General features: G+C 51.7%; 1 protein-coding gene across 2 annotated transcripts in view; it reads left to right on the top strand.

The window, feature by feature from the left end:
* The window catches only part of ANKRD11 (ankyrin repeat domain 11), a 141,417-nt gene that overhangs the window by 105,616 nt on the left and 14,836 nt on the right, over nucleotides 1–20,965 (top strand). Inside the window, exons 1-3 of one of the 2 annotated variants that reach the window (XM_030457532.1) lie at nucleotides 6,768–6,842; nucleotides 6,974–7,112; nucleotides 20,771–20,941. In XM_030457532.1, coding sequence (XP_030313392.1) covers nucleotides 6,801–6,842; nucleotides 6,974–7,112; nucleotides 20,771–20,941 — 352 coding nt within the window. In that variant the 5' untranslated portion in view covers nucleotides 6,768–6,800. Of the gene's footprint in view, nucleotides 1–6,767; nucleotides 6,843–6,973; nucleotides 7,113–20,770; nucleotides 20,942–20,965 lie in introns of those variants that run through there. The other variant, XM_030457533.1, reaches the window with a different exon arrangement.

Here is a 20,965-nt window from a genome sequence, read left to right as displayed (position 1 = left end):
ATAAGTTAATACTTCTCTCCTTCATTCTCACATTTCTCATTTTGCTCCAGACCTAACCTCTGCCTCTTTTTGTTCAGCTTTTTTCCATCCTTCTCAGTATTGGTAGTTTCCAGTAAGGAATGGTGTAGGAAGCTCTGTACTAATGTTACTTGTAAATAAAAATTAAAACCTCCATCTACTGTATTCTGCTGTGGCAACAAATATCACCTGCTTTACGTTCACCTTCTTGCTCCAGTTTCTCAGGGTTCCCCCAGGAGTTCTTGGGAGCTTTGTGAGCACCAGTGATGCTGTGACACTCACTCTGTCCCTGCCATCTCACCCATTCTGATGATAATGACACCTCTTACAATTAAGGTCATATTATTGACAAAACAAGGAAAAGATAAATAACCAATAGGAAAATTCCATTTGGAAATCTGTCTATCAAGCAGCCTGGTAGCACCATTGCCCTTCAGGGTCACTGTGCATGCAGAGGGATGGCTGAGGTTTGCTCCATGGGTGCTTTGCTGGGGCAGAGCATGGGAGCAGGGCAAGAGCTAGGAGCAGGGCTGTTGGAGGTGAAACAGCTGCCCTCTTGCATCAGGAAAATACCAGCATTTACCCTGGCAAATGAGGCTGAGCCCGGCAGCACAGAATATGTAAATACAGGGTTTTGTCTGGGCCATGTAAGAAGCTTAATGTTGGCGCAGGTGCTTCGGGAGGGAGGGGATCACTTATAATGTGAATCAGCTCCCATTTTATTTCATCCACTGGCGGCAGCTTAAAGGCTGCCTGTTATTTACAGAGCAGGTTTGTTGAGTGGCGCTGGGGATGCCGGGAACTGGAGTTATCTCCTGCTGGCTAAGTAACTAGGACACAAATAATTTTATGCTTCCCATTCAGAGGCATCCACATGGGCCTACAGAGAGTGGTGCTGGGTAAGGATGAGGAAGAGCCCTTCTGCTCACTTCATTCTAGTCTTCTCAGTGGAGAAGAAACGCAGGCTCTTGTCCTCCAGGGACCGAGCTGGGATCCAGCCTGAGTGGCCCAAGGAGATGGTGCAGCAGGTCACCCCATTTCTGGTTAACTCTGGAGCAGTGACTCAGGGTAAAAGCACTCATCCATTAGACCTCCTCCTTCCAGATGCTGCTGTACCTTCCTGTCAAGCAAGCCACTACTTTTAATTTATCTTGCCTTCATCAACACTTCCAACTCCTCCTTGCTCTCTGCTCCCAGCCCTTCCATGGGACGGATCAGCTATCAACTAGTGAGGTGTTGCTTGCTGCAGCCACAAGAGCAAGGTGGTTTAAAGGCCATTCTCTGTTGCCCTCCGTGGCCAGTAGTGTTGGATGCTTCATCAGCTTTGCTGCAGTTGAGCAAGGAGCTGTTTCTCCCGGGGTTGGCAGAGGCAGCGGGCGGCCGGTCGGGTCCTGCCAGCCTTATATGGCTGCGCTCGGCAGCCTCCGGGGCTCCTTCTGCTCGAGCTCAGTATGAAGGGTTTTTTAAAAATATGCATGCCATATATGAATAATTCTCCTTTCTGGTTTAGATCCACAGATTCCCATCCCAGAAGCAGATTACTCATGGCTTAAAGGCTGAGCAGGGCACCACAGCAAAAATCGTATCAGCAGTCGAAATCATTTCCTGATGTGCCTGGGACTGCTGGCTGCGTGGTCTCACATGTGCTGAGGAGCAGAGGAGTTGTCCCTTGATGGGGAAATGCTCCTGCTCACATAATCTGAATTGCAGTTTTGCTGCAAGTGATTGAACACTGAGCAGAACAGCACTTGACCCTTGGTTTTGGACTTGGTTGTAAGACCTAGCAGAGGTTAACTGAGCAAACCAGGTGACTTAGGTACTGTAGAGCTGAAGTTTCAGGGAAGATAAGCAGCCCAGAATAGTGTTTCTTACAAACCCCAGTGAAGGCCTGAGGTGTGCAGGAATAGGGCTTCAGTTCCAGTTGTCTCTGTAAGGTTTAGCTGCAGCATTGATCGTGACCCAAATTCAGACTTGCTTGAAAGTTGCCGCATCTGGGTGTGTTGTAGTCTCGTTTTGGAAAGGCCAGAAGGGACCCATGGTTAGGGGATGACAGTGTTTGGTTTCCACCATTCCCAGTGTGCTCTCTGGATAAAATTCTGTCACTTTTTGTAATGCAGGGTGTGAACCCTCCTCCTGCCTCTTCTCTCCCCCTCACTGCCGGCAGAGAGCTGCTCAGGAAGCAGCACACTGCTGTCTGTGTCAGTGCAAGGGAATTCCTGTTCTCCCTGCATTTGCTTTTTGCAGCGTGGGTTGTTTTGCTCCAATCTAGAGTTTGGCATGAGGCATCGCCCAGGGACAGGGGGTGCTGGAGCCCTTGGTCCTTCTGGGCTTCTCTCCTCCCAGGCAGCTGGCCCCGGGTTTGTTTGTTGCTGCTTACTTCTCACTGCTGTTGCAACCTGAAATGCTTTCGACTCATTTTGGAGAACAAAGGGCTTTGGGGATTTCCGAGGCTGGTAATGCAAGTTTTTGCATAAGTGGCTGGGCTGTGAGTCAGGTTTTGTCGGTGTGGAGGGCAGGGCTTCCAGCAGGCAGGGGCTGTGGTTCAGAGCCTGTGTGTGGGCACTGGCAGCACAGCCCCGCTGCCGACAGCTCTTACGGACAGACAGGAGGAGCAGGCTGCAGATGGATGGCCCATCCTGTCAAGCAAGCTCTAAGGCTCCTTCAGCTTCTCTGCTGGAACTCGGATTTCTTTGCATGGGTTTGTGCGTGGCTCTGCCTTGTAGGATTTTGCATCAAAGAGAGCGACGTGTTTGCTTTTGCTCCAAGAAGGCACCATTTGGACAGTAAGCTGGCCTAGCTGGAGCCCTGCCTGCGGGTGAAAAGTGGCTTTTATTTGTGGATGTCATAAATGACCTGAGCAGATTGGTATCAGGGTCTCTCTTGCTGATTAGAGATCTTTGTTGTGAAGAGAACTCAGCACAGACGCACTTAAGCACTTCAGCCGGTGCCCTGCACGGGTGCCTTGTGTCGAGGTCACTGCTGGGGGCCAGTTCCTGATGGGTTTGTGCTCCAAACCACCATGGCTGGTAGCAACCCCTGATGCACCTTTTACTGCAGCAAGCCCCGAGTTGAGGCAGGTTTGGTCATTCATTTAGGAATTGTTACTAATAACCTAGTCATGGTCTGCTGGCTGCCCACTGCCAGAGCAGCTTTTATTACCACCTCCCATGGGGATCTTGTTGCTGAGCTCTGGACAGAGAGTTCCCTGTTCCCCAAACTCCCTCTCAGCAAGAGTTTTCCCAGCCTTAGAGAGCCTCAAGCTCGTCTTAACATGCAGATGTTCATAAAGTTTCACCACAACATCAATTAATTTGGATTTGTTCCTTTTGTGAAACCTGATTCTTGTACCTTTCAGATGAGTCTGAGCTTACTTTGAACATGAGGTGACCTAAAAACATGAGCAGCTTTAACTCGAGAAAAGGCCGACGTTCTTCATTACAAAATTGGAAATAATTAGGGAAGTGAAGCTTAAGATAAGAAGATGAAAACACTTTATTTTCAGGAACATGACTCTCCAAGATGCCTTCATTTCTCTGCGGTGGTTTCCCTGCAACTGCTGCAGGCATCCTCAGCAGGTCACTGCTTTCCGTGGGGGGAGCAAAGTTTGGATCTTCCCTTTCTCCAATTAGCATAAAAGGTTATCGTTGTGCTGCTGTACAAATTAATCTTCAAAGCGGTGCCAGGACTACCACCACTTCCTTCATTCCTTGGTATTTAATTTTGCTGAATTTACTGGATGAGCAGCTCCCAGCATCAGGGTGAATGCAAACCAAGAGCTGCCTGAGCGTGCCCGGTGCTGGATTCACACAGCCCTTGCTGTGCTGGGCTCACTGGCTTGGCTGGGAAGTTTGGTGGTTTTTTGCCTAATTCATATTTCTCTCTTCTTTGTCTCTCCTCCAACATGGAGCTTTTAGCAACACTGCAATAACTTCTGAGAATTAAGTTGCGAATTTATTTGCCCCCTGCTCTTTCTTATTTCTGTGCAGTCTGAGTAAGGCAGAGAACTGACCTGTCTGCCTGCACCACACCAGCAAAGTCCAAAGAGGAAGGGAATTTGAGAGCAGGTGTGTTTTAAACAAGCTGTCACCAGTCCTCCTTTGCTTTTACATGGGGTGCCTGGTGCTGCCTCTTTGGGCAGCAGAGGACATGATGATTTTTCTCCAGCTGAAATCTATTTTAAGGTAACAAACAATGAAAAATGGTCTTGTGTGTGTGTGGAGCACAGCTGACCTCTTTTTGGAACTCTCAACTTGAAACTGGTCTCTGGAAGTAGGAAGTCCCACCACAGGGTGTTGGGGGCTCAGCCCCATCCTGCCATGCTGCTGCCAGAGCAGGCAAAGAGTCCTGAAACACTTGGTGGAAAAGCCAGCTCGAAGGCTCCAGGCAAGGAAATTCCAGTTGAAGTGTAATTTATGAAGTGTTAGCTATGACTGATCCATCTCAGAGGCTTCTGGAAGTCCTTCCCTTCCTGAGGACTGCCACCACAGGATGCTGGCAGAGCTGAGCCACCAGTGTGGGGTGTGAGATGTCCCAAAGCACCTTCAGAGCAGGAGGAGGTGCCAGGTTTCACCTGAGCTCTGTGCTTCATCCCGTGGAGCTGCTCGGATGCCATTTGTGCAGGCATGTCCTTAGGGGTGGGCCGAAGAGACACATGTGGTCTCCTCTGCTTTTATGCTCTTGTCCTAAACCCTGACTTTTAAGGGTCAGAGATGGTGAGCTGGTGGTTGTTCTGAGATGTGGTTTTTTGAGGGGAACACTGAGGCCACATCTCCGCAGTGGTGCCACCTCTGAGCTGCTCAGGGCAGCAGCTGGCAGCAGAAGTGGCATCCTTTGTTATCACAAACTATTTTTGTTTGCCTCAGAAAAAAAAAAAAAAAAAGTGAGAGAAAAGCCTTTAAATCCAGAGCATCGAAATGAAATGCTGGAGTGTTTGTTTTGGCTGTTGTGACTTTGTCCCCATCGCTGCCTCCAGCCCTAAGGAAGGGCTCTGTGTGCCTGCTCTCCAGCTCCACTGCCCTTCTTGGGGTTCCCAACACAAAGTCCTGCACAGCCAAACGTGCCTTGGCCCCAGCAGCCCCTCTCAGCAAGGTTTGTGTCACTTGCTTTACCAAAAAAGGGATTTCCCAACTCTTTTTTTTTTTTTTTTTTTTTTTTTTTTTTTTTTTGTTAAATCCTCCCTGGGGGACGGGTGAGAGGGGCCGAGTTCAGGGCCTGCAGCCATGGGTCTGTCACCCTGCCCGGGGTGAAGGGGACGTGTGAGCAGGACCCTTGGGTCCAAAGAAGTGGTTTTGTCTTTTCTCTCTGCTGCCAGGCAGGGGTTGGGGAAGAGGAAGGAGCAGTGCACATGGTGACGCCGCGGTCTTGTGACTGCTGGCACAGGAGCCACCTGCCAGGCCGCTGAGTCGGATGCAGACAGCGTGACTGGGCTTCTCTAAACAAGGGAATTTCTGTTAGATTTGCTTGTCTGACTTCCCAGCGATGGCCTTGAGTGATTTAATGGAGTGGGATTCTTTTATTTAATGTAACTCGATAGCTAAAGCTCAGGGTCTGGGTTTTGCTAGGGGGTTGAAATCGGATCGATCTCCAAGCTGTGCTTTCTGGCCTTGTTTTTGGAGCAGTGGCACAGTGCTCAAACCAGAACCCTTGCTTAAAATAAATCATACTGTGTCTCAAATACAAAAACCACCAGTGCCTGACCTCAGTCTGTGTCTGTTCTCAGTGTGCTGAGCTCCTGGAGTTTGAGTCATGCACCAGCTCTCCCTCTTTGTGTGAAAAATCTTTCCTGTCTCCCTCCTTGCTAACTTTCTCTTGTTTGGGATGTTTCTTCAAAATTCCTTCCTGTTGCTCCTACCAGGCAGTCTCCAGCATTGCTGCTCACCTCGAGGCATATTAAATCCAAACCAAGCTGAATAAATGACACTGGTACAGACCAGATGTAGTTCTGCTTTGTGCTCAGCCAGCACCTCCCTCCCTCTCCATGCTTTGATGTCATGTTTGTGGGTTTGTTCTTGAGGCAGCTTCTCCTCTTAAAATCCCAGTAGAACCCTGGGTGGGAGAGGGATGGCTTCAGTGTTCAACCACTGAGAACTCTGGTGTGTGGACAGAGTTGGGGTTTGGAGACTGGCAACCCCCAAACACAGCTCTGGGGGAGCCTGAGCTTTGCTGGGGCTGGAGTTGGGGCTTTCCCGTGAAACCTCACTGCTCTTGGACCCCCTGCCCAAGATGTGCTGGAGGCACTTGTGGGAGCCCAGAGGAGCTGAGAGCAGCTGGAGCTGCTCGCTGTGGGGTGGAGAGTGCTGCCTGTGCAGCTTGTCAGCCTGACTCTACAATGCAAACCTTCTAAGTGCATTTGGCTGCAGTGCCAGGCCTGTAAACAGTCAGTGATGTTAGCAGACGTACTGGCTGCCAGAATATTTTCCAGAATAACACGTTATCACGTCAGCTCAAACAGTAGTGCTGGATTCTCCTGCTAGAAATACTGCAGGCCCCCAGGAGAAGCCCTCCAGCTCTCCACGTTGAGACAAGGGCTCTAACAATGGGTTTTGGGTGTCCCTTGGGCACGCTGATTGTGCTCCCCCGCATCCCACTTCTGCTCAGGATTGGGAAACTCTTCCCAAACAACCAGGGCAGTTTTGGTTGGAAATCCTTGGATTTCCCCAGCCCAGCCTTCCTTCCCCCTTTGCTTGCAGCCAGGCACCTCCTCACTACACACAAGTTGTTGGCTCATGGTTGCAGGTTTTGCACCATGCTGTGGTCTTGGTTGGCTCCACTCTTCTCTAGAGATGTTTCAGTGTTTCCTCTTGGTGAAGGCTCCTTTCTGCAAGGTGCTAAACCCTGATGCTGGACACCCATGGTAGAAAGGAGAAGTGCTGCACGAGGCTGGTGCAGGATGCCAGGTGTTGGGCGGATACAGTCTAGGAGTGACTCTTGTTAATATGATCTCTTCTTTTTCTAGGATAAAGATAAAGTTTCTCTAACCAAGACTCCAAAGTTGGACCGGAGCGATGGCGGCAAAGAGGTGAAAGAGCGAGCGACCAAACGGAAGTTGCCTTTCACTGTTGGAACAAATGGAGATCAAAAAGACTCGGATACAGGTACAGGAACGACATATTTCACCCTCAGAATAAGAGTGTTGGGGCTGGTGGGGTTTAATCAAATTTCCTGTGGCCTTGTCACTGAAGGAAAGGCACGTGTACGGGAGGACAGGCAGCGTGGTGTCACACGGGCATCTGGGGCTGAGCGGATTAAGGCACTGGGGCTCTTTGTAATCTATTTAACTGGCCCAAGAGGTGGCTCTGTGAGGAGGCACCCACCCTTTCCTTTGCCTGATGGTCTGGTAGCAACTTGGAGAGTAAGGGAATAAAGCTGGATACCCCTTAAAAGAAAAAAGGCAGTAAAAAAGTGAGCTTGCATGCATCTGCCTAAAGTAAATCTGGTATCTATGTGCATGTCTCTAGTAATGTATGTATGTATATGTATATATGTATGCCTCTTCAGCCATGGGTTGTTGTTTTAGGGTTTTAAACTTTCAGCATTTGTTTATTTCCCGTTGGTGTGGGCACAGGCATTATCAAACACATGTAAAACTGTCTGAAGGTGACACTGCTGGGCTGGAGGTGTGACTTCAGCTTGGGCCTCCTTGGGTGCTTAGGTCTGCTGGTCCTTGGGACCATAAGGATGTAAAAGTGACCTCTTTTTTGCTTGTTTTTGGCACTGCCAAGGTTGGTTTGGTGGTTGCAGCATGGCTGAGGAACACATTCTTGATACACACCAGGTTTTGAGGAAGCGTTGGTGGTGCTGAGGGTGTTTCAGCCTGGCTCTGTCATGGTCAGGCAGGTCACGTTTGGTGGCAGGAAAGTGGTTGTGACACGTGGCCTTGCACACAGGAGGGATATTGAATGGGATGTTTGGTTGTGAAGAAAATGGGAAGAGCTGTTGCAAAGCTTTGACATGGAGAAAAATGTAATATTTGGTTGCAAGGCTGTTTCAGAAATAGTGTCTCCAGCTAGTGATGGGGGCACAGGCCAACATGGGGGCATCTTCTTCCCCTCTCCAAACATTTTTGGCACAGCTCATGGTGCTGCAGCAGCTCACTGGAATAAATGCAGGGGTGATTTGGGAGGGAGGGTGGCCAGGACAAGGCAGAGCTGGTTAGCCAGAACCATAGACAGCTGCTGCTTATTGTCAAGGGTTATTCTGCCACATTCACTGCTTCCTTGATAATTTAAACCCAAATTGGCTTCAGGGCTGTCTGACCCTTGTGACAGCTAAAATGTCATGGTAGAGCTCCACCAGCTCACTCTCCATGTCCCCCAGCAGCAGTTATCTGCTTCTCACAGAGCTCTGGTTTCTCCCTAGCTGTAGTAGAGATGTTAGAAATGTTTCTCCTGAGGGCAAAAAGAGAAGGAAACCAACTTAAAATTGAGCAGCAGGGTAGGGAGAGCAGAGTGGTGCTGGGGACAGGCTGTGGATGCCACAGGGTGCAGCTCAGGAGACACCCCTGCCCACTCAGCCCCCTGCTGCCCTTCTGCTCTGTGACTTTATCTTGGGACAAATCTTCCCCTTCCTCTTCAGAGCTCATCCTTCCTGGAGAAGCAGCTGTGCTGAGCCAAGGGGCTGCAGCTCCCTGCCTGCATGGGGGACAGCAGGCGAGCCTGAGTTGGTCATTGTGCTCCAGCTAGAGGTGGTTGATCTGCCCAGTCCTGGGGTGGTGGTTGTGCTCAATGTGGATTGTAATGCTCAGTCTGGAGTTGGTCATTCTGCTCACAGATGCATTTAAAGACAAACTGAGCTGGACAGATGCTGGGAAGGTGTGGGCGAGTCTCTAGCAACCTGTTTGTTGGGGACTGGAGAGAGGAACTGACTCAGATGCTGGGGAGGAGATAGCAACAGGGTGCAGCAGATAAAGGTGCAGAGGCAGGACTTGGCACAAGCCTGTTTCTCTACTCAGATTTTTTACTCTAGGAATCAGATACTTGAGATGGGAAAAATACCTTGCATCCCCGGATTGGAACCGTGGGGCACTTCAGGCTCTTCTGTCCCTTGGCCTGGTTTGAGGCCACCCTTCCTGTTGCAGACAGAGGTGTGTTTGTAGGTGTTCCTACCCGAGCCTCTGCGTGTGTAACCAGCGTGGCATTTGTCTAACAGCACAGCTCTGGCAGCTGATCTCAAGTGTGTGTGGCTGGAGGATGGGCTTTGTCTCCAAGAAAGGGGCTGCAGTGCCCCCACCCCACAGCCCCCTCTACCTCCTCTGTTTTTTCTTGTTCTGTTCCTAAAATTTAAATTTCAGCTCATGTGAGAAGTGGGATTGCAAATTCAGTGATTGCCGTGCCCGTCACGGCATTGACTTTAGCTAATTTATAGAAGGCAGTCATGCTTCCTGGGCTGCTGAGCACAGGCTGGCCTGTTTGCTTGAGGGTGATTTTGCTGGGATATTCCACAGCCACGTGGAATTTACCTGTAAGGAGCTGGGAGCTAGCACAGCTCTCATTTTCCCTGTACTGGGATATTTTGTCCCCTCTTTAAATGTTTAAACAATAACCTGAGTCCTCCTCCTGATTTGTTGCAGTGGCTCATCTTCCTTATAGCACAGTGTATCTTTTTTTTTTTCCCCCACAGAGCTATTGCTCAGCTTTGACAGATGTGCTCTGTACGTGGTGCAAGAAAACGTGTTGGGTTTGCCTCACCATCACAGCCTGTGCCTAAAGACCTGGGGAGAAGTCCCCATTTAATGGCCTCTCTTTGCCTCCTTGCTATGTGGATGGCACCAGTGCCTCCCGGGATGGCAATTCCAGTTTGCAGGCAGGCATTCCCAGGGGATAGGTGTGTCTAGGGACACATCTGCCTCATCCTTGGCTCCTGCTGCAGTCGGGAAGCTCACCTGCCCTCCCTTTAACCCTGCTCCTGGGGCTGGCTGGAGAATGCAGAGTGCTGATGTGTTCAGAAAGCCAGCAAGTAAGCAGTTTTGTTCTCAATCTGTTTTTCTTTGCAGCAGCCCACCCCCAGCACAGCTCTTTTTTTTTGTTTTGTTTAACCTCAGGACCTTTCTTGTGCCCTGGTCCTGAGTTCCCAGCACCAGCTGGGGTTTGTTCCCATACAAACTGGGCTTGGGGTGGGCTGTGGGAGGTGCAGCTGGCCAGCTCTGTTCTTCAGTGGATGGTTTGGGTCGAGTAGGCTCAGTGCTACATCTTTTTAAATTATCTCCTTCAAAATGGTTTCTAGAGCAACAGTTCCAGCTCTCGGCTTCCTCGGAGTTACCTAAATAAACTATCTTTAGGAAAAAAAAACAAACCCAAATTGCATAAAGCTGTGAGCCTCCAGACTGTGCATGTTACAGATCCAGTGCTGTGGGAGCAGCATCTCTTTGCCTGACACTTCTCCTTCCTTCTCCTTTCCCTCGTGCAGCATCTCCCCACATCCACAGACCTTGCCCAGAGCCTGCGTGCTGCCTGGCAGCCACCAATCCAGCAAGGCCAGCTCCTTCCCCAGCAAAGCCAGCTTCCTTCCCCAGCTCCTGGTTTGGGCTGAAAAGAGTTAGTAAAATAAAATCAATATTAGAAAACAATAATATTCTGAAGCATGCAGAGTGGAGCAGGCCAGGAGAAGGGAACAAGTCCTGCTGGGAAGCTGCCTGCAGGAGGTGGCAGGAGGGTGGGCAGGGGTGGTTGGTACCGTGGCTCTGCTCCCGGCGCTGGTGCCTGCGGTGCTGAGCCACGGCTGAGTCAGGGGCTGAGTCAGTGGCACCAGATTCCCAGTGCAGTGCTGGTGCAGTGTCTGTGCTCCCCACAGCCCACCCGGGCTGCAGAGCTGATGGCAGCAGCTTCACACGGGTAGAATTTATTCCCTGCTCCGTGCCGTGCGTACCGCATCGGGTAACGCTGCTGGAAGGTCAGTCCAGAAGTCATGATATCCACCTGACTGCAGGCAGTTTTCCCAGCTGGATGTCAGGCTGTCATTGAGTCCCTTGGCTCGGGGTGGAGCTGTGGTTTCCAGGCTTTTAGTCATCATCTGGGAGAGGTAGGACTTAATGTAAATCTGCAAGCACTGTGAGTTAATTCTGGCCTCTGAGAGCTCTCCCTGGGAGCTGGAAAAGCCTGAGCAAGGCTGGCTCAGACCTGTGGGTCCACAGCAGTGCCCTCCCTGGGTGCAGGAGGTCTGTCTCAGATAAGGATTCACTTGGAATAAGTGAGGAATATGCTGCAGTTTATCCTGCCTTTACAGGGTTGCTTATGGGTTTTTTTGCCTCCAGCCTCCCAGTGCTGCTCCTCAGGCTTCCATGAAATCTCAAGGGCTGGTTTTGTGTGTGGTTGGTGCACGTAAGAGAGAAGCTCAAGTTCTGTGCAGATCATGTCCACACCCTGCTATTGCTAAATAATAGGCTTAAACAAATGTCCTCTGGAAAGCTGGAGCTCTGTGCTCACTGCCGTGGCTGGATAGAGCATCATCTGCTCTTGGTCAGCAAGAGCTGCAGATGGGGTGCCCAGCCCTCACCTCAGCAGCTTTGTTTCCCAACCAAACGCCTCCCGTTGCATAAAGTTCCCCAAACACCAGAGAAATCCTCATTTTGAAGCATTTTGTCATGCAGATGTTCGTGTCTCTGGCAGCTCTCCAGCCCAGCACTTCCCAAACCTGAACTCTCCCTCCAGTACCCCTGAGGAGAGGGTCAGGGGTCAGAAGGAGGGGGGCTGCATTCCTCTTGAAGTGCTACAGAAGGGGGGGTTCAGTGGGTTGGATCCTACTGGGGTCTGGTGGGAATTCAGGTTCTTGCTGCTGCCGGGGTGGGAAGGGCGATGAGCGCCATGGCTCAGCAGCATTGTGGCTTCTGGTCATGGGATTTCTCAGCATTACTTCATAGTTTTTGTGGTGGTGATGTCACTCCAGTTGTTTGAGTTGAACCAAATGTCACAGCAGGCTGTGCTGCCCAGGCAGGGTGGGGAGTGGTGGCAGTGACATGACTGGCAGAGGTGGGGGACCTGCCGTGGTGCAGGGCACTGGAGATGGGCAGGATGGAGGATTTCCTGCTGTCAGAAATAACAATGGCCTTTGGTGGTCATCTCAACCTGGGGAGTTGAGGTGGGAGAGCTGGCTGGCCTGTGGATGGGCAGGAACACTGAGAATGTGGCCTGAGAGCCTGGCAGGCCCCACAGCTGAAATGTGAAAAGTCCTTGAGCTGTTTCTGTCTCCTGCTTTGAAAAAAAAGATACAAAAGCAACGCCGTGCTTTGAAGTTCTTGAATAATAGAGTAGGTGTAGCTGGGAGTAAGAAGCTGGTGGGAATACTCTGTGTCTCCAACCCTCCCATGTCTCCAGCACCTTGCCTTCTCTTGCCACCCCTCCCGACTGCCCATCGTGCTCTCCCGGTGTTTGGAGGGGGTGTTGGTGACCTCCCAGCCGTGGTCTGGCACGTGGCCAGGACAATGTCCATCCATCCAGCTCCCCTCTGACCCGGGATGCCCAGCAGCTTCTTCGCCCTCATTCTCAGCTCCTTTCCCAGCAGGCAGCAGGTTTCTGAGGTTTTGTGTTGCTGATCCATGCACACCAACCTTTCCCTGGCTTTGGAGCGTGTCCAGGAACCCAGGGCTGAACCCAGGGGCTGATAGCTGGCTGAAAGACCCGAATCAGCACCAGTATGGTCAGCAAGAGCTGGCCTCAGAGCTTGAAACTTCTGCAGCTTCTCAGCCTCCTTCACACTAATCCCTCAAGCCTGTTGATGTGACATTAATTACTAGGTTAGGGAATGAAGCAGATGACCTAAACCATCAGCCTCTCCTGGAGCTGGCTGTTGGGTTGCCTGGTGCCTGGGAGTGTTGTGAGTGACACTGCCTGGGAACGGGCTCGTTGGTCACAAGTTGGGGAGGTTGGCGAGAGGATCCGTGAGAAGGAAATTGTTGCCCTGTTAAAAAAAATGCATCTGCGTCCCAAAGTGTTATTTGTGCTCCCTTTCTGTTGCTGGCTCGGGTCTGATGTGTGCAGCTGGGGGACTCTTAATGGCTGTGCTGCATCGGGTCTTTCTTTGGTTGTATAATTTCAGTCCTTTTTACTAAAATAGTCAAGAAACTGTTCTCACCTAGCAACCAGGGAGAGAGTGAATGTCAGAGCTTCTCCCTTCCTCGCTGGGCTCCATAATGCTGGTACAGTGTGGATATTCTGGCAAACACCAGCCTTCAGATCACCCTTAGAAACTCCCTGTGTGCATCAGCCATCTGGGAAGTGCTGTATGGAAAAGCAGGTCGGTTTATGACAAGAGCTGCCATAAATCTCCCTTCTCCTCCCCCCGCTCTCTTCCCCAGCCCCGCATCACCTCCTTAACATGCAGAGTGAGAGGTTGCAGTGTGCTGTGTCTCTGTGAACCAAAAATCTATCAATGATGGCTTTTTCCTTAATACAAGAGCTTTTATCAGCCCTGTCTGCAGTGTCCTGCCCCAGCTCCCAGGAGGGGAGGGCTGGCTGGGGGTGGCTGTGTGGAGCCTTCCTCCCCAGTCCTTCTTCCTCCAGCTTTTTCTGTTTCATGGGAAAGGAAAGGTCTGGACCTGAAAATTGGAATTATTTGCGTTTCACATAGAGATGGCTGGTTCTGACAGAAACATCTTGGTTCCTCTCGCAGCACTTTGGTAGTCAGTGGCCACTGCAGTGAGAAGATGGATTTACACGTTTCTGCCCAGCCATGGTGTCTGTCCTCAGGCAGACACCAGGCCACTGCACAGCACTAAACCTTTCTAGCTGAATTATGCTTTTTAATAGAGGTCAGGGCCTGCAGATCCTCTGTCCCCAGGGAGCCGGGGTGGGTGGTGAGGGCTGTGGGCTCAGCTCCACACACAGTATGACCTGACATGGTTATAAATGGGCTTGTTCCCTCCTGGCAGCACCTCTTCTCCATTCCTGACCACCGAAGCCAACATCTCCACAACCTTCATGGAATCATAGAATGTCAGGTTGGAAGGGACATCAAGGATCATGTTGTCCAACCCTTCTGATATTATTGTTTATATGAGATATCTAAACAAGCTTCCAGCTTAGCTGTGCAGGAGTCATCTCTGGCTCTGGACTTGCTCCATCCCTCAGCTCAGGACTCAGCTCCCCGCTGTTCCGGAGCAGCTCAAGGTGCTGTCCTTGCTGTTCTGCCTAAGCAGACCCTGCAATGGCTTTTCCTCTCCTTTTCTTCTTCGGTTTCCTTCTTGGCACTTGGCTGACAAGCCAGACATCATCTCCTGCCTCTGCCTCAGAACCTGTTTGTGCTTCTGGTCCTCCAGCACATCCATGAGCTCCCGGTGCAGCTCTGCAGCCCCAGCACTGTGTTCCTCTGCTTGGTGGTGGGCTCCGTGCCCTCCTGCCAGCCCCGTTTGCCCTTCTCACTGTGCTTTTCCAGCCTCATGCTCACCTGGCTTCTGTCCTGCTCCCCTGCTGCCCTCTCTTGTTTCTCTGCCCGTGCCATGGTTCTGCTTCCCACTTCACACGGCTGTTCTGTCCTCCCAAAGCCTTCCCCTCAGCACTCTCCTGTGTGCTTAAAATCGGGGGTGCTTAAATTGCTCCATTGCTTAAATGCTCGGAGCCCTGGGATGTGACTGGGTCGTGCTGCCATAAACCTTTCTCCTCCTCATCAGTCTTCTTCAGCACGTGGAGGTCCAGGTCTGCAGGCTCCCTGTGAGCTGGGGCTGCCCGTGCTGGGGTTAAACCTACTTGGAGCTGACACGCTCCAAAACGTTTTATACCCTACAAGTCCTGCCGTAGAAATGAGTCACTCTTACGCATGCCAGGCAGTGGACGGGGAAAGCAGAGGCTTGTGTGGTCTCTCGGGGGTGCAATGCAGTCTCTATTTGCTTTCTGTGCCATTCTAATTTATTCCTATTGATCTTTTGTTTGTGTGCTGGCTCGGCAAATAAACTGTTGAAAATCCCGACTTATCGCCGAGCTGACAGTCAGCTCCTCGGCACAGTGCTGAGGAGTTCAGCAGGAGCTGCTTATTTGGAAATGGTATTTTTCCTCGGGGTACCACCTTATATGCCTGCGTTGTCACGTTGGAGGAGTTTAAGCAGAGACACCGTGGTAGGGAGCGAGGAGCTGTGCTGCTCCAGGTTGGAGCTCCCATCCCCACAAACCTGCCAGCACCTCGCAGTGCGTGTTGGACAAATCACTGAAGGATTTCCCATCACTGCCCTTTTCTCTTTCCTTCCCTGCCTCTCCTCTCTCTCCCATTTCAGCTGGGGTGTGGGAGGGTTTGGCTTGCGTGGTGCTGCCCTGCTTCCTCCGTGGAGCCGCCGATGGCCTCCCAGCAGCCTCAGATTCGTGCTCCCCATTGCAGCAGCACAAGCATCGCACGACCCGGAGTTGTAATTCAGTCCCGAGAACCACTCGCGGGCTAATACAAGAAAGCCCTTTGTCCTGGGAACCTGCTCCTGCTCTGCCTCTGGGGTTCAGTGTGATGAAAGGCAGGAGAGGAGCCCCAGCTGGGCTCAGGTTCTGCTTTTCCCCTTTAAGCTCGCACACGCGGTTCCTGCTGGCGTCAGCGAGGGAAGAGCCGAGCAGGATCCCCAGATGAAAACAGCAGCAGTGCCAGGATGGGGCTTTGCTCTGGAGGGCTGCAGAAGGCTGAAGCAAGCAGTGAGGGAGCTGCTTTTAAAAACAGCTCCATGGAGGTGGGGCTGGGCTCTTCCTTCCCGCTGGGCTCAGGGTACATGGTTCCCCCCCACGGGGCTCCCTGCCTGCACATCCCCACCCATCTCTGGGGCCTGTGCTTCCACGCAAGGGGCTGGTGTGTGGATAGCCTGGCCAAAGGGGTTTTAGTGTAAAATAACCTTTATTCCTCTTTGCTGAGGTATTGACCCGCTGTGAGTGTTTCTCTTAATTTGCTCCATGTTGCTGCAAGGTGTTGCAGAAAAGCATTTAATTAGAGGAGATGGAGCAGCCTGCGGGAGCCGGTGGCTCTTGATGCTGCTGAGCAGAGATCTTTGTGCAGGTGCTCCTTTGAAATCTGTTGGAAACTGGATTCTGAGTAAAAGTTTTCCAGATTGAAATAAAATGTTATTTTCCAGCTCGGTTAATCCCGGGTTGGGAGTGCCAGCCCAGAGCCTCTGCCAAGGCTGAGGATGGGAAGCAGAGCTGCTGGTGGTACAGCACACATCCGTGGGGAGCAGCTCCTTCCCCATCCTCCTCACTCACTTTTCAAACCTCTTAGAGACTTCTGCTGGAACATTGTGCCAGGTGGGGAGCCCAGCTCTGCCACACTGCCCATGCTGGGTGCCATCTCCAGGTGCCATCGGGGAAGTGGTGAACATTGCCTCAGGACCAGAGGGCAATTCCCTTCACTGCCAGGAGGGCAAAGTGCTGTGGTGAGACAGAGCAGGAGGGGGACCAGGAACCATCTTCCAGGGACCTGGGTGATGCTACAAGCCTGAGTCCTCAGCTGCCTCGCTGTGATTGCTTTCTAATTTATTTTTATCTTGTTGATCACATGCTTCTTAATGTTAAATGTTCTGTGGAGGAGGAAATTTCTGCAACTGCAGAATTAATAGGAGTTTAGGGGGTTCTCAGTTGAACTTGGTAATCAATTTTTGCAAATCACAGGCTGACAACCTGCAGCAGCAGAGTAATATTAATGAAAACCTTTCCATTCTGAACGGGGCTCACGTACACACAGAGCAGCCCTCTGCCACACACAGCCCTTGTGCAGAACTTGTACTTCAAAGTCCCTGGCTGAGGTGTGACCCCCTGGAGCATCCTTGTCCCCTGCTCTGCAGCGCATCCAGGAGTTGACATTAAGGTGCTGGAGCATGTCCAGAGAAGAGCAACCAAGGTGGCAAAAGGTCTAAAGAACAAGTCTTATGAGGAGAGGCTGAGGGAACTGGGATTGTTTAGTTTGGAGAAGAAGAGGCTGAAGGGAGACCTTCCTGCTCTCTACAAATCCCTGAAAGGAGGTTGGAGCCAGGGGGGCCGGGCTCTTCTCCCAAGTAAATAATGATAGGATCAGAGGAAATGGCCTGAAGTTGCACCAAGGGAGGTTTAGGCTAGATATTAAGAAGAATTTCTTTATGAAAGAGGCTGAAACAGGCTGCCCAGAGATCTGGTGGAGTCACCATCCCTGAAGGTGTAGATGAGGCACTTCAGGACACGCTCCAGTGGGCATGTCCTGGGTGGGTTTTTCTGGGTTGATGGTTGGACTCGGTGTTCTTAGAGGTCCTTTCCAACTGTGACAGTTCTGTGATTCAGTCACCCACCACCTGGCCCAACAGGGTTTAACAAGCCTGCTCTGAACAGCCACTCCAGAGCCTAAGGACGTGCTGGGAAGAGCTGTGTCTGTGGATCAGGGTTCCCTGTGCTCGGGGCCAGCCTGCCAGGACGTGCAGCACAGCAGCCTGGCTCCTGGAACTGCCCAGGCTAAATTGTTTTCTTACCATAAGCACACGGAGTTTAATTTTATTTGAAGACATTAAAAAAAACATCCACTTTCCCGTGATCCGATTTCATCTTCTAGCTCTTGTTAGGGCTGTCAGGGTGACTGAACTGTGGCTTTGGAGAATTAGGCTGGGATTCTCCTTCAGTGCAGCCGTGGTTCCAGGGCTTGTATTTAGAGAGGGGTGGCCTGGTTGGTGAGGTTCCCTGGTATGGAGATGTTATTTCTTATGTTGATCCCAGGTGGGTGGAAACGATGAGCTCAGGGTGGGACCTTTGCAGCAGGAGGGCAGCAGAGGATGGCACTTTCCTGCAGGGAAAAGAGTTGTGGAGCTGCCAGCTCCACAGCCAAGAGAATGCAGGAGATGTGAGCAGCAGGGATGGAGCTGGAGCAGAGGAGATGTCCCCACACACTGCTGCCCTCCTCTGCTGGAGACTTTTACTCTGCTGGCAGTTTGGATGGAGGAGTCAACCCCTGCTGCAGCACAAAGTCCAGTGACTGAGTTTAAACCCACCCGCTGGTGGTTTCACCTGACCCACTGGACTTTGTCTGGGGTCAAAGCAGGCTCTGTCCCATGTGCTGGTGACCCACATCGAATGTGACAAAATGACAAATACTGTGGGATGAGCAGAGCTGGGTCAGAGCTTGCAGGCTGCAGGATCTGGGGGTTTTTTGGTGCTGCCAGACACTGCCCTGGCATGGGGAGGATGGTAGGGAAGGGACTGGATACAGCTGGTCATTAAGCTTGCATCTTTGTGATCCATGGCAAATCCTCTTAGACATCTCTACCCCTCCCCACACACTTCTGACTCCCAGTTTCAGGGTGCTGGAGCTGGGGACTGGGCAGACAATGGGGTGGTACTCGGTGGGGTGTCCCCTCCCCAGCTGCTAGGAGTTGGAGCCCTCTTTTTCGGAGAGTGTCATTAGACATTACCTTGATTGCAAACCTTGTATCATCCCTCTGAGGCTTTTGGGGATTCTCAAAATACCTTCAGCAAAATGATAAGCATGTTTAAAGTCAAACATTTGAGTAGAAGTGGGCCCCCACCTATGGTGCCTCGCTGGAAGACTCAGTGTACCAAAACATAGAACAATTTGGGTTGGAAGGGAAGTCCAACCCCCTGCAGTAAGCAGGGCCACCCTCAGCTAGATCAGGTTGCTCAGAGCCTTGTCAGGCCTCACCTTGAGTATCTCCAGGGATGAGGCTTCAACTGCCTCCCCGGGCAACCTTTTCCATTTGCCCACTACCCTCATGGTAAAGAACTTTTTCCTAACATCCAGCCTAAATCTGCTCTTCTCTAATTTCAAACAATTGCCCCTGTCTGCAGCACAGTCAGCTGGCGTGGAAGCACTCCAGGTGACAGCATTCCTTTTCAGGGGGAGCAGGTACTTGCAGCCTGGCAAATAAACCCCCCCTGATTCCTCTGACTCTTCTGGCAGCATCCTGGCGAGTCCCACTCCCTTCGTGCTTCCAAGTCACACGTGGGGTTTGCTCTCTGGAAAATCAAGCGCCGTTTGTGATCAGAGCTTCTGCTTCTGGGGGAGGCTTGGAGCAGCTCGCCTGTGCACAGGCTTTTCATGGCATCAGGGATGCAGTGAGGTGTTTTGTGCTGCTCAGGTTTCTCCAGCAGCATCGAACCGGCCTTGATTCGAGCTGGCATGTGAGCACGCGAGGTGAGAGCGAGGAGCCACTCACCTGCCTGGGATGTTTTTATAGCTGTGACTGCTCAGAATATCCTCCCTGGCCCTTGCACGCAGCAGGAGCCCTGCAGTTGGCCTGGTTATAAACAAACCCTGTCAGGGCTTAGAAATAGATGGGAGCAGAAGCTGGATTTTCCACTCGCACGCACCATCTCGTCCTTCTGCTTCCTGGTGGGTTTAGGACAGTTGCTGGGTAGGAGGGATGCAGCTTGGCTGCTGGCAAGGAATCGCTGTGCTGCTCTTGCAGAGACAGGTTCTGCCTCCTCATGCTTGGCTGGATCCATGGAAGGAAACTTAATTTTTTGTTTCCTGAACTGGCACCTTGAAATTCTGTTCAGTGTACCTGCAGTGAGACTCTGGCCTTGGCTGCAGAGCTGCTGGAGAGAGTGTGGCAGCTTTGGGCTTCCATGGGACAGCATCAACAAGCAAACAAAGATGGTCATGGGGCTGGAGCAGCTCTGCTCTGGAGCCAGAATGTGGGAGTTGGGGGTGTTCAGCCTGGAGAAGAGAAGGCTGCAATGGGCACCTTCCAGTGCCTGAAGGGGCTCCAGGAAAGCTGGGGAGGGACTTTGGACAAAGGCCTGAAGGGATGGGATGAGGGGTGATTGAGATGAGGTCTTAAGGGAGGAATTCTCCACTGTGAGGGTGCTGAGCCCCTGGCCCACGTTGCCCCTAGGAGCTGTGGCTGCCCCATCCCTGGCAGTGTTGATATCCAGGTTGGATGGGGCTTGGAGCACCCTGGGCTGGTGGAAGGTGTCCCACCATAGCCATGCAAGGGGGTTGGATCTTGATGATCTTTAGGTCCCCTCCAACACAAACCATTCCATGATTCAATGAAACAAACCAAAAACTCAGAGAAAGGGCTACTGAATCTTGTTGCACAGGAGAAGGGTCAATACTTGCAGAAGGAAAACTGGAAGAGTGCTTAAGGGAAACTCTCAAGTCAGGCTTCCCATGGGGCTGAAGGTGTGAGCCAGGCTGGGATTTGGGGATGACAAGCCCAGCTCAGGGGTTTCTTCCTCCCCTTTTTTGGGGTGTGTTTTAGAGGAATGCAGGATTGGATGTAGCTAAGCAGCTGTCAGCCTGAGCAGAGGTGGGTGAGCAGAGGACCAGCCCTGCACTCCCCAGGCAGCACACCCGTCCAGCATCACCATCCCAGCAGGGCTTGGTTGGTGGGGATGGTTTGTTTGCAGCGTCCTTGATTTGATGATGATGAAGGGGTGAGATGACAACATTTCTGAGCTGTCAGCCTGTATCTTGTTAGCACTCTGCTGATGCTTTTAGATGCCTCCAGTCCATGCTGTGGGGCTGAAAGGCTGTGTACGCTCCTGGAAGCACCATGTCATGACATGGAGGCTCTTAGGAGCAGAGTGGAAGGTGCAGTGCTGGCAGCAGCCCCTCCAAGGACCCTCTCCCTCCCCCTTTGATGGTGAGGACTGTTGTAAGCCTGCACCAGGAGAGGCTGTTGGAGGAGCTGATGGGCAGGAGGAGCCGTGTGTGTCCTAGCTACAACCTGGCTGCCTCCCTCACCCCTGGCTTTTCCATGAGAAACAGAATCGGAGAGGTGGGAGCACTTTGCTCAGAAACAAACATGGTTTTCAGTTGCAGCCACATTCATGGTTTGTGTGGGGTTTTTTGTGTGTGTGTGTCTCCTTTCCAACCCCAGAAAAGCAAGGTCCAGAGCGGAAGAGGATTAAAAAGGAGCCCGCCACCAGGAAGCCTGGCTTGCTCTTCGGAATGGGCCTTTCGGGGATCCGGGCAGGGTACCCGCTCTCGGAGCGCCAGCAAGTTGCTCTCCTCATGCAGATGACAGCAGAAGAGTCTGCAAACAGCCCAGGTGAGGTCCAGAGGGTGGAGGTTT

Source organism: Calypte anna, chromosome 11 (genome assembly GCF_003957555.1).
Source record: "Calypte anna isolate BGI_N300 chromosome 11, bCalAnn1_v1.p, whole genome shotgun sequence".
NCBI classification, from domain to species: domain Eukaryota; kingdom Metazoa; phylum Chordata; class Aves; order Apodiformes; family Trochilidae; genus Calypte; species Calypte anna.
The sequence above is the reverse complement of the archived record's forward strand: the minus strand, read 5'-3'. Positions and strand labels throughout refer to the sequence as shown.